The 12837-nt window shown below is 46.8% G+C and overlaps 1 protein-coding gene across 6 annotated transcripts in view; it reads left to right on the top strand.

Annotated features, from left to right (window-relative positions):
• Positions 1-12562, top strand: part of TRAF3IP2 (TRAF3 interacting protein 2) — a 40420-nt gene extending 27858 nt beyond the window's left edge. For all 6 annotated transcript variants that reach the window (XM_014866186.3, XM_070496650.1, XM_044757165.2 and 3 more), the window contains 5 exons: positions 504-592; positions 4515-4583; positions 5699-5815; positions 9412-9486; positions 11899-12562. In XM_014866186.3, coding sequence (XP_014721672.1) covers positions 504-592; positions 4515-4583; positions 5699-5815; positions 9412-9486; positions 11899-12045 — 497 coding nt within the window. In that variant the 3' untranslated portion in view covers positions 12046-12562. The remainder of the gene's footprint in view (positions 1-503; positions 593-4514; positions 4584-5698; positions 5816-9411; positions 9487-11898) is intronic.
• Positions 12563-12837: the final 275 nt, after the last annotated feature.

Genomic DNA, 12837 nt, shown 5'->3' with positions numbered 1-12837 from the left:
TAGGGAACCACTTCCTCCCTCTCCCCTCACTTGCTCTTGTCAAGCAAGAGTTCAGGGCAGCAGAGAGCATCATGAGATCAAAAGAGGACACGGCTGGGTGGCCCCTCAGCAAGGCTGAGCTTCTTGGCTTGCTGTGAGTATTCCTTGGGCACGGTGCCAAGCGTCTCTAAGAAACCAGGTGGTGGCCTGATCTTGAAGACCCGCAGGTTCTGGGTGATGGATTTTTTCTTAATGCATCATGTGGTTTTTCAGAAGACCTCCTTGGCTCGTCTCGCCTGCCAGTGCTCTCCCCTGTGCCTCTTCTTTCCGTGGACCCTGAGCAGTTTGCCCTCCCTTGCACAGACCCCACTGCCCCTTTGGGCCTGTGAATCTATGTCCTAAACCATCCTGAGGTTTCCCTTTATTATTCTAGAAGGACAAAAGACATTGCATGCAATTTACAAGTGTGTTCAGGGTAAAATAATTTTACTCGTTTCTAATAAATGTAAAAAAATCTCTCTTAGGGAAAGTCTTCATCACTTACTCTATGGACACAGCCGTGGAGGTGGTGAAATTTGTGAAATTTTTGTTGGCAAATGGCTTCCAAACTGCTGTAAGTATTTTACCCCAAGAGAACTGAACAATTAAAGAGAGTACAATGAAAAGTAAAACAAAAGGAGAAATAGGATAAATAGCTGTTGATGTTTTAAATTATATTATTTGATTTATGTGGTTATGAACTAAATGCTTATGGGTTTAGGCAGTTATTTTCTAGAGTTTAAGCTGTCCAAAGTCTCCAGCATTGTTTCCCAGCATGCTTTTTGAGTGAGCCTGAGCACCCCGGGGTAGCCGGACGGTGTTATGCCGACCACATGCGCAGGCGGAAGGAAGCGCCAGGCTCGCGCTGCACCTTGTACCTTTGCCCCTTTCCACCAGTCGTGCTGCTTTGGTTGTGCTTCTGGTGATGCAGACGGCTGCAGGCTTCCCCGCATCACCTGCTTATTTTGCACGGTCCTTTCGGTCCGCACTGGCCTGTGGGGTTGGAAGGAGAAGCCTGCAGCCTGGGTGCCCCGCATGCACAGCTGCCGTTCCACACCTCAATGCAGGCCGGGGCTGTGAGGCCGGGTTCTCGGCTGCTCTGGTCGGGTTCTAGGGGAGGCAGACAACCCAGCCCTGCGGTTCACTGGGATCCTGGCCCAAGAACTCTCAGGAAGCACACACTTCTCAAGTCCCCCTGCAGTGCCTTGACACAGCACAGCTCAAAGCCATGTACGTTTTTCTTTGGGATAAAGAAAATACCACAGGGGGCTGCTCGGAGAGCTGGCTTTCCTTAACATTGAGACCACTTCTTTTCCTTCCCAGATCCCACCTCTGGGTATTTAGTGACAGCAAATTCTAGAGAGTGGTGAATAATTAAGGGAAATATCTACAAATAGGAATGTTGAAGGATAAAGAGGGAAACAGTGACTAAAGGTCCATTTTAAAGATTATTTAGCATTATTTAACAGTTTTTATTTGAATTTTTCCCTTATTCTGTAATTTTTTTTTTAAAAAAATGGGAGTGTCTGGAAGTTTTAAAAAAAGAATACAATTTATACACTCCAACTTCATGACTATATCATGACCAACATTTCAATTTCTCATTTCTGGAATAAGAAAGCACTGTGGTAACCATGACATAAAATAAAATTACAGGACATAAGGCCAACATTTAGAAAAGATCTTACTGTTGGTCATTTCTAAATAAGCATACTGAGGGGCCGGCCTGGTGGCACAGCAGTTAAGTTTGCACGTTCCGCTTCTTGGCGGCCTGGGGTTCGCCGGTTCGGATCCCGGGTATGGATATGGCACTGCTTGGCAAAAGCCATGCTGTGGTAGGCATCCCACGTATAAAGTAGAGAAAGATGGGCATGGATGTTAGCTCAGGGCCAGTCTTCCTCAGCAAAAAGAGGAGGATTGGCAGTAGTTAGCTCAGGGCTAATCTTCCTCGAAAAAAAAAAAAGTATACTGACTGCTACTGGAGAGGAAGACAGGTTTTTGTGACCTTAACAATCAGCAGCTGCTTAGACAGAATCTAAATCTGTCCTTGACCCCTCATCACTATGAAGCCTCGTGGTAGAATCTCAGAGCACCGTCCTGGACAGCTAAGTTACTATACTGATACAGCAAGATCCCCTTAGTGGAGAAAAAAACTGAATGGGTACTTTAAGGAGAGTTTAACGAAGGGACTATTTCAAAGCTCTAGGTAAGTTTTAGGGAATCCACCGAGAATAGTGCAATAGCCTGGGACTAATAAAAGCAGGTTGTTGCTAGCACCCCGAGGTCTAAAGGGGCCAGCGAACGGTGGTTACTGCAGCCCGAAGAGGAGGCTGTATTCGTTGGCTAGAGCTGCCATAAAGTCCCACAGGCTGGGGGGCTCAAACAACAGAAATTTATTTCCTCATAGTTCTGGAGCCTACAAGTCCAAGATCAAGGTTTCAGCCGGGTTGGTTTCAGTCTGAGGCCTCTTCCTTGGCTTGTAGATAGCCATCTTCTCTCTCTGCCTGGTCTTTCCTCTGTGTCTCCTAATCTCCTCTTATAAGGACCGCAGTCATATTTGATAAGGGCCCTGTATGACCTCATTTTACCTTAATTATCTCTTTAAAGGCCCTATCTCCAAATACAGTCACATTCTGAGGCACTGGGGGTTAAGACTTCAACATACGAACTTGGGAGGGACATAATTCAGCCCTTAACAGCAGCTATGTGGAGAAGTTGGCTTGCCAGGAGCTATGGATTTTAGTAGAAGTCTGGAGAGACAAATGGAAGATATCCAGCACATTGTGCCTCCCAGAATGTCCACGTAACAGAGAATAATTTAGGTGCTGGAATAATAATAATAATGATCATTTATCGAGTACTTACTTCATGCCTGGCATTAGGATATGCCTTTTCCATGTTAACTCATTTTAATCCTCACAACCACAATAGGAAGCAGGCTTGTTAGCCATATATTACAAATGAAGATAATAAAACTTTGAGAGTTTCAGTAACATTTCCAAAGTCATGCAAGTGGGAAGTGCAGAAGCCAATAGTGGAACCGAGAGTAGAGCCACATCGTCTGTCTCTTCTCAACCCTCACACTATACTGCTTCCATCTTGTACATCAGAAATGGAGCACTGATGCAGTCACAGAGAGATACAAAAGCTTCCTCAAGGTTACCCCAGGAAGTCATTGGCCATCACACATTTTAAAGCAGGAATCAACAACCCAAAGGAAAGCCACTCCATTTTTGATGTCCCATCAGTAAAGAAACATATTGTAAACTTGTATTATGTACTGTTCGTATCTGACAGTTCGGTGGACACGAGGCACCATCTTGTTCCATAGGAAGCTTAGAACCAGGCTGAAGAGAGAAGGCAGACATAAAGGAGACAGTTAGCAAATGAAAGAATGTTATGATAATGTGTTAAGCGTCCAGTACCACTAGTGGTCACAATGGGGTAGGGTTAGGTGAGGTGAAGAGGACGTCAGTGTGTGGGGAGGAGTCACAGAACAGGGGGTTTGCGCTGTGCTTTCAGGTGCAGGGGTGCCAGTGTGGGGAGTAAAGTAGACAGGGCGTGTGGGGAAAAGAGGCAAAGTGCATTGCAGATGGTGTGGAAAGCTTGCTGAGTGTGGGACTTGGCAGAGTGACATTTAGGACAATTGGTCTGGGAGTAGTGTGGCTGAACCAAACAGCCCCTCCTCAAGGACACTCTCCCTGTCACCTATCTCAGTACATAATCCCTCTTCCAATCAAGAGCACCTGGGACACACACACTCTACTCTCTGGCTGCAGGACAAGCCTGAGCCCAAGAAAGGCCTTCTTATTTGGTCTTCTGTAAAATAGAAAACAACTGGTTTTTCTCCCCTTCAAAGACTTGATATTTAATATCAGTCTTTTCCAGGCCTACGAGTTCTCCTCCTTGACTTTCATCATGAACCTTTCCCCTACCATCTCTGTAATTGTTTTTGTGACCGTTCCTTGGATTCGCTCCAAGTTTCATGCAATCTTTTTTTAAACGTATGGATCGAAACTGGACATAATACCATAATAATGACCTGGCTCGTGCAAGTAATGCACTACAATTGTATCTCAGTATTTGCACGTCACGCATCCATTAAAATGTTCCAGAATCACGTGTGCCTCTCAAATTACAGATATATACATAGTGTGGTATATAGTATATATATTGCCGGCTTACATCCAACTTGGTGGTCAACTATGTCTCTCCGATTTTTAAAACATAATTACTGTGTAGCCAAAAATACATTTTAATGTGTACCACTATATCCTAATTATGGATATTTAATACTTCAATGCCGACTAACGTTGAAACTGGGAACATTTTAAGAAAATTGTATTTTGTTCTTTAGATTTACATGCACCTCCCTGCAAAAAGCATTGGTCCTTTTTTCAGTTTTAGATGTATATGTTTTCTTGCGTTTTTTTTCTTGCTCAGCGTCTGGAGAAAGCTTCTCATTAAGAGCCACCTCCCACATCTTTTTCTTGTAGATCGACATATTTGAGGATAGAATCCGAGGCATTGATATCATTAAGTGGATGGAACGCTACCTTAGGGATGTAAGTACATTCCAAAATTATGAGCTTGTTTTCTGGTGAGAAAGACAATTAGCTTGCAAAGTTATTTCAGGAAAGAAGCACAGGCATGGCCACCAAGCCCAAAGCTGAGAAAGTCGCAACAAAGCCTCCCTTGTTGGCAGCTGTGCTGAGGCCTGGAGAGGAAGGATGGGGTCGCCCTCCTGGACATGCCCGGGCAGGAAATAACAGTCAAACCAGACACAGGTGGTTGATAACAATCAGAGCAAACAATTTTTTGACCAGAATAGGAAAGGAGGAAATGAAGGCGGGGAGTGGGGATGGAGCGGCAGAATTCAATTTAATCTGAGGCCACCCCAAGTGTTTGGTAGGATAGGGCTGCAGAGGTTTCCAGGCAGCCTCGCAGGCCACGCGGCACACCACCCCCAGGCGCCCCCCTCGCAGCTCTGTGATTTGTTTTCCACTGACAGAATCTATACTGGCCACTGCGACACTTTGTGCTTTAACAAGATAGAAATTGATTGCTGCCAGCGTGGCCGTGTCGGCCGCTTCGGCCGCTTCTTTCGGAGGGAGCGGTGGGGGACAGTCTCAGCAGGCTGGGGTTTTGCGGCTTGTCCTTTTGTCTGCAGCCTGATGTTTCCTTTGTGCTGAAGGGTCTGTTGCGCCTGACTGTGCTAACACGCACGGTGGCAAGCAGGGCAGTCAGGAGTGCAGTAACTGACAGCTTAGATCCGCCGGCCGGAGGGAGGGAGAGAGGGAGGGGGTTTTTCATCGCGGGTGTTGCAGAGCCTTTTTGCCAGGATGCAGAATCACTTAGTGATTCTGGCTCTCATTAGACGTTTATTAGTGATGGTTGTGGAAAATGGTGGGTAAAACCGCATCCATTTAGGAGAGCCCCTGTTGGAGCCATTTGCTCTGCGTGTTTGAAGGGGGCCTGGGAGGGACTCAGAGGGGAGAAGGAGAGACAGGAGTCTGCCTGAGTGGGGGCCTTTCACTTTCCACAGAGAAGGAGCCCAGCCCTCCATCCTCGAGTATGTCAGAGAATGCTTACAATCCTGCTGGCCAGCTCCCAGTCTGCCTTCACCAAATGGACCACACTTTACACTTCCATAAACACGCTTTCTCCCTCTCATTAACAGAAGACAGTGATGATAATCGTAGCAATCAGCCCCAAATACAAACAGGATGTGGAAGGCGCTGAGTCGCAGCTGGACGAGGATGAGCATGGCTTACATACTAAATACATTCATCGAATGGTGAGTGGTGAGGGAACCCCAGCACCTTGCCGCCCCTTGGAGATGAGCTCTTCCTTCTTCACTAGAGACCCACTGAGGGTGGCATGAAGATGGGCGAAGAACCTCAGGCAGGACAGGGGGATGTTGGTTCTGGCTCCATCTACCTTTGGGACATTGGGCAAGTCACCGGAGCTCTGGGACTCTACTCCTATCAGTAACAAGGGGAGATTAATCCATCATCTCTAAGTTCCAAGATTCTGGAAGGCAGCACTCTGCTGGCTTGGTTGTTTACCAACAAATATGAAGTCCTAGGAGGGGCTGGAGACAAGGCTGTGAGGAGAGCAGGCCCCTGCATCTGTGTCATATTCTGTCCCCTGCCTTTTCAGAGGGGCAGAGAAGCACAGTGAAACGGACACGTGCTCTTGTGTCAGAAAGACTTGGTTCACATCCAGCTTCCCCACGTATATGTTGTGTGACCATGGGCTGACTGCTTAAACCTCTTTGTGCCTCATGTCCCTATTCGTAAAACATTTAAATACACTAATACTTACAGTGTTGTTGTGAAGATTAAATGAAATAATAGGTGTGAAGTATATGGCACACATCTGATGCTCAGACAAGGGAAGGGGTTGTTCTTAGCTCGTGATAGATGAGCAAGAGTCCACTGCCTCAGCCAAACTATGGGGCCTGGTCACATTAAAACCAGGGGAGAAATTTATAGGGAGGCAGACTTACTCAGCATCTGATAGAGCATTCTGACTGAAAATATCACCCAGCCCTGGAACTGGCTGTTTTATGGGCTAGCAGTCTTCCTACTTTCCATGATTGTAGAGATGCTGTGGAGCGTGTTCCTGCTTCACCTGGATGCCCGACTAGATTTGTGATTTTCAAACTCTCCTGTGGAGACCCTAATGGATGCCCATGTGTGCTGGGGGTGGGGGTGGTCTGCCTTTTAGGCTTGTTTGTTTACCAAGGATTCTGAGATTTACAAAGGCTTGAAAATCACTGGACTAGGACTTGTGAGCTCCATTTCAGCTGTAACATTCCACAAGCAGAGAAGGCACCTGGAATGGGCATAAAGGAGCTAGAAGCACAAGTGGCCCAGATGGAATAAGGGAGCAGCACAAGGCAGGAGGCAGTCAGGCAGTCGAGGGACATGAGCTTTACCTCAGGGGAAGCTGACTTAAATCCAGGTCTGTCCTGTGGATCAGGAGTACAGGACAAAGGTGGGGGGGGTGGGTTGGGGAGTGCTCCCCATCTGGGTCTTTAGGGTCTCTGTCTCCTCTTCTGCCAAGTATTGACCACTTATTTGAGCTCAGAACCAACCCAAAGTAAAAGCCGAGGTAAGATGGTGAGGTCAAAGAGTAAAGCTGAGAGGTCAAGAGATAGTGTCTCTCCCATTCCATTCTCATAGCCATGGGCTTGGCCCAGAAAAGGTACCATTTCTGCCCTAAAAGGTCATGGCTGGCTCTGGGTGCTGCCATCCCTTGGCTGTCAGCTGCATGTCGCATGGACCCAAAGCACTCGATGTCCTGCCTGCATCTCTAGGAACCTGCCAGTCCCGGGAGCTGACAGCTGGTGTGTGGGAAGGGCTCCAGGTCCCTGCCAGTTCCTGAGGAAACCTGTCAAGCTCTGCTGGTGTGTGGCAATGCCAGGCAGTAATATGCAGCTCAGCCTCAGAGCTTGTCTGACTGCTCAGCCATGAGCCAGATTGTCTCCAAACTCGGTTTCCTAGGGCGATGATGTCTTAGACCCTTCTTCATCACTGAAGTGGGTGAAGAGGCCAGACACAGAAGTGCCTTACTGCCCACCTGGCTGACTTCCTGGTCCCCTCCAGGCAGCAGAAAACTCCAGGACAGAGTGAGTGAAGAGGTGCCCATGAGTAACTGCATCATAGAGCTAATGACTTCTTAGAGGGCTAACATCTGGAAATAGGAGAGAAAATAAAAAATGCACTGCTGCTGGCTGGCCTCTCAACGCATTGGGTAGCCTAGTGGACAAGCAAAATTTTACAGTATACGGTGTTCTGGAAGTCAGAAATGAAATCCAGTTCTCTACTTTTAACTTATGAGCTCTCTGCCCTTCCTTTCATGTATTTGTATGGGTGTGACTGGTGCTTTTTGTTGCACAGTACCTGCGGCATTTTAAAATATGCTTTTGGTGTTGTCGTCTGATTTTTTTTTTTTTCCTTGCTGAGGAAGATTTGCCCTGAGTGAACATCTGTGCCAATCTTCCTCTATTTTGCATGTGGGTTGCCGCCCATAGCATGGCCACGGACGAGTGGTATAGGTCCGCACCTGGGAACCAAACCTGGGCTGCCAAAGTGGAGCATGCCAAACTTAACCACTAGGCCACTGGGCCAGCCCTGTCTTCTGGTTCTTAAAGGGAGGTGGTTCTGAGAAAACACCTTGTGGAGGATTTGTGTGTACTGTGATTATGTGTGTGTGTGTATTTGTAAATGTCTAAGAGTGTGTGTTTAGGAGGGGGTTTCTATGGTGATTTCAATAACCACTCGTCACCACTGTCACTTTCTTCTCCATTCTGTTTTTATTCCCATGCACGAGGAAGACTTCTTGGCTATAAAAATCAATCGGAAGGTGAAACAGTTGGGCGCACATAATTCCTCATCTCCTTGTCATCAGAGGCCTGAAAGCTTTGTGCTGGTCACAGGATTTGGAAGACTCTAAATCCCCTCATATTTAAAATTCTGGTTTTGATACAGTTCTTGGCAGCTAAATCTTTTTGGGCCAGCGCAGTGTCTGAGCAAGCTGGGACTGGTGTGGGGAACCTAAAGCTTGGTGGACAGAGCTCTTCACAATCGGCCCCCCAGCCCCGCTCCCCGTCCCTCCCAAGCCTGTCCCGTGCTCTGGCTGCAGTGCATTACTAGCTGGTCCAAAGCCCACTCACATACTTTCTCACCTCTGGACATTTGCTCATGCTGTCTCCTCTCCTGAGAATGTCCTTCCCCCACCCCCGTTTTGCCCTGCCTGACCAAATTCTTTTCGTTCAGTATCCAAACGACACCTCCCTTGTAACTCCTTCAAACCACTGGGGTAGAATAGATGGACCTCATTTTGGGGCTGCCTCAGCAGTTTGTTCCTACTGTTCGTACTGCACGGTGGCTGGTCATTTACTTTTCTGCCTCCTCACTAAACTGCTGGCCTAGTGAGGATAAGGATTGTATCTGTGGTGTTCTGGTAAACTGGTTCTAAAAAAAAAATTCCTGATTTGTAGCATTTGCCCATTTCCATGGTATACATATTCTCACCATGGCCAATTTCAAGCTACTAATATGAAGTCACTGAACACAGAACTGGGAAGAAATGCACACAACTGGCTTTTGTGGGCTGATGTGAGCCAACTCAGCACATGTTGGAAGGTATCCTAATCCTTGAATCCTCTAGCACAGAGTGTGACTTTTAATAGGTCTTCAATACCTGGTTGATGAATGAGTGAATGGCATAGGAGTGTAAGGGAGAAAGCTTAAAATTACAAGTGTGTGGCACTCAAATAAGGAAATCAGAATAAAAATACCGTGTGGGCGTGCATGATGGTGGGTACCATTAACTCTTGATCCTTATTCCCGAAATTAAACCTTCAAATTTGTTCTGTTCCAGATGCAGATTGAGTTCATAAATCAAGGAAGCATGAATTTCAGATTCATCCCTGTGCTCTTCCCAAATGCTAAGAAGGTAAACAAACAGAAAACCTTATAACTCAAGCTTTTGGTTTGCTTACCATCTGGGATTCTAAGTGGAAAGGCTTGTCAACTCTTTATCAACCCTTCAAGAAGATAACTGTTACCAGAAAGATCAACGAGTTGTACCACTCAGTTGAGCAGCACCATCAGGAAGGTTTCACAGCGATATCTGAGAGACCATCGTGGTCCTAATTGTTCAAATAGCCATTACACACAAAGAAGTAGTTTGTGTGTTAACTCAGAGAAAAAGAGACTGTTCATCTGATACTTCTTATCTCTTGTACATAAAAGTCAAGATGTGTAGGGTTTTTACTGGCTGTTCCACGGAAGTATTTTTTTGCACAGTTCAGCTCTCAAATCTGTAGAATACAGGAATTAAATCTACACAGTCACCAGAGTGAACCTTGCTGGGGTTCATACGAGGGGTTTTGCACCAGAGGGCATGCCAGCAGGTTTGGGGAATGGGGGCAAAAGCATCTGAGGCCACATGCCAGGCTTTGCGAAGGGAAGGCAGTGGTGTAGCAAATGTCTTGAGAGTCAGACCACAGCCCCATGAGCTCAGGCTTCACCCTGGAGGAGCCCTAGATGTCAGGACTGCATTGAGACTTCCGCCCTGAATGAGGGAGTCCCATTTATGTGAATGAGACATGCAGGCTTGTATAGTTCACAACCTGCACAACAGTATGCCTTTGCATCACTGGAAGATCTCCTTACTGGTCTCCCTGTCTCATCTTTACCTTGTACTAGCATCCTCTTCTCTACCGTCAAAGAGGAAATCAAAAATGTAGATCTGATCTATCTCTCTCCAGCTTAGACATTTTTTGGTGGTTTCCCACTGACTACAAGATTATATCCACCTTTCTTAGAATGACGTATGAGGCTCCTTAGAAGAGAATTCTGCCTACTTGGTCTGCCTTCCCTCTTATCACCCTGTGCACAGACGACTCTACCATCTCATCATACTGGACTATTTCGGCATGCCCTCAGACACACCATGTTCTTTCATGTTTCTGTGCCTTTGCACTTTCTATTCCCTCTACTTGCAATGCCCTTCCCTGACTTGTCTGTCTCGTGAACTCTTGCTTATTCTTCTATCACCCAATCTCTGTGGCCTCTCCGGACCTCTCTTCCCCCATGCCGAGGTATTGAATTGTCCCTCTCTTGGGAGCTCTTAATTATAGTACCTTGAGTCAGTGGTACGTGGTTGGGGTGGGGGTGCTGGGAGTAATTGTTTAGAATTCCTGCATTATGGTGATAGAAAAAGCAGACCAATTTTTCATTGGTTTTATTGTTTTTAAAACTTCTTCAGGCAATCCCCTTGTTGCCTGTGCTCGGGCAGACTGTTCCCACTGCCTGCCCCCTTGGGACACCATTGCCTAGAAAGTAATTTCTTTACATTTTGACTCCATGATAAGACTGTGAGCTCAAGGCGGTACCTGTGTCGTTTTCATTTGGGTATCATCAGTACCCAGCAGGATGCCTGACATATAGCAGGTGCTACTTCTCAGCTCATCCTGCAGTCCCCAAAGGAGTCCTGTGTCCTCAGAGTAAACCTACCAGGCCCTATCTGACACAGCCCCCTCTACCTTCAGACCTCCTCACTCTTCTCTAGCCACACTGGCCTTGTTGCTCCTTGAACAGACCAGGAATGCTCCCACCACAGGGCCTTTGCCCTGGCTCTTCTATCTGCCTGGACCCACATGTCCCTGAAGCCCGCTCTCTCTGCTCTTTCAGGTCTTTGCCCATTTCGTTAGTGAGCCTTTTCCTAAGTACCCTATTTAGAACTGCAAACCTTTCTTCCCTGCCCTGGCACTCCCTAGCCCCTTTCTCTGTTTTATTTTTCTCCACAGCACGTATCACCATCGAACACAGTATACATTTTACTTCTTCATTATGCCTTTCCCCAACAGAATGTCCACTTCTTGAGGGCAGTCTGAAACTGCACCCCCACGATCCCAGGCTTACGGTTTCTGCTTGTGCCTGATAACTGAGAGCTGGGGGGCTCCTTCTACTGCAGGCCAGCCCCGTGGCTGGAATGAAAGGATGATGAATTAGATTAAGCCCATAGCCTCGGCATACTTCTTGTGAAGCCACAGGGGAATTCACATCTCTCTGCGTGACCTCTGTCCTACCCCTTTTATGTGAGGGTGGTGAAAAGCACGTTGAAATGCAAAGGGCAGGTAGCCTGGGAGACTGACAGAAAATGCTGTGCACATGTGGTTTCCATGATGAGATACGCAGCTTGCACCCGAAGCCAAGAGCATTTCACGTGCTCACTCTTCCAAAAGCAAAATAGACAACTCCCAGGATAGGGAGAGCCGGAGATGTTTGGGAACTGAGCCTGGGATCTGGAATCCAGATTTTTCTCCAATGGCCTTTGCTCCTGTCATTCTCTCTCCCACAGGAACATGTGCCCACCTGGCTTCAGAACACTCACGTCTACAGCTGGCCCAGGAATAAAAAGAACATCCTGCTGCGGCTGCTCAGAGAGGAAGAGTATGTGGCTCCTCCCCGGGGGCCTCTGCCCACCCTTCAAGTGGTACCCTTGTGACACCTTCCATCCCCAGATCACCGGGCCACGCCACGTCTGGGGCCCTGTTCTGACAAGCACGCCTCTAGCTGAGGCTGTTTGTTTTCAGTCCCTCTCAGAGGGGCCCTCCTATCCCAGAAAACCTGTTCTGCAGAGCACTCTCCCTCCTGGGACCTCACTGACCCTGTCTTTGAAACGGAGGCCGTGGCTGCTCTGCATTCCCTGCTTCTGAAACTCACTGCATGTTCCTCCTAGCAGTCCGACGTGTCCATTCGGGGCCTCTCGGTGCTTAGCAAGTAGATAATATAAGTGATGTTGCAATAAATGTAAATGACCCCACTCTCCCATTGCTTAAGGCTACTTTTATGAGTTAGCCAGATGCTTGTGTGTCCTCAGACCAAACTGATTCATGTACAAATAATAAAATGTTTACTCTTTTGTAAGATTGCGTTTCACTTATCTCAAGGGAGATGGATACGTACTAATTCATAATGATATGGGCGGTTCTTCCAGGGACTTTAATAAAGCTGCTTAGATATAATATTAGATAAATGTAACAGACTACTCTGTATTAAAGGATTAAAGCCAGATAGTTAAACAGTCCCTTTTAACATAATCTTGAAAGCTTTATTCTTGCAGTAGAAATTTTTAAAAAAACAACTTTGTATGGCACACAACCATGATTCAAAAAGATTCTAAATAGGGTCTGACTATATATGTAAAAATATTTGTGTTTCGTATGAAATGACAGGGAATACATAAGGCAGGCTAGAACTGTGGTTTGAGAGACCTGTGTGCTAGTCTTGGTTCTAC

Source organism: Equus asinus, chromosome 24 (assembly GCF_041296235.1).
Source record: "Equus asinus isolate D_3611 breed Donkey chromosome 24, EquAss-T2T_v2, whole genome shotgun sequence".
NCBI lineage: Eukaryota > Metazoa > Chordata > Mammalia > Perissodactyla > Equidae > Equus > Equus asinus.
The sequence above is the reverse complement of the archived record's forward strand: the minus strand, read 5'-3'. Positions and strand labels throughout refer to the sequence as shown.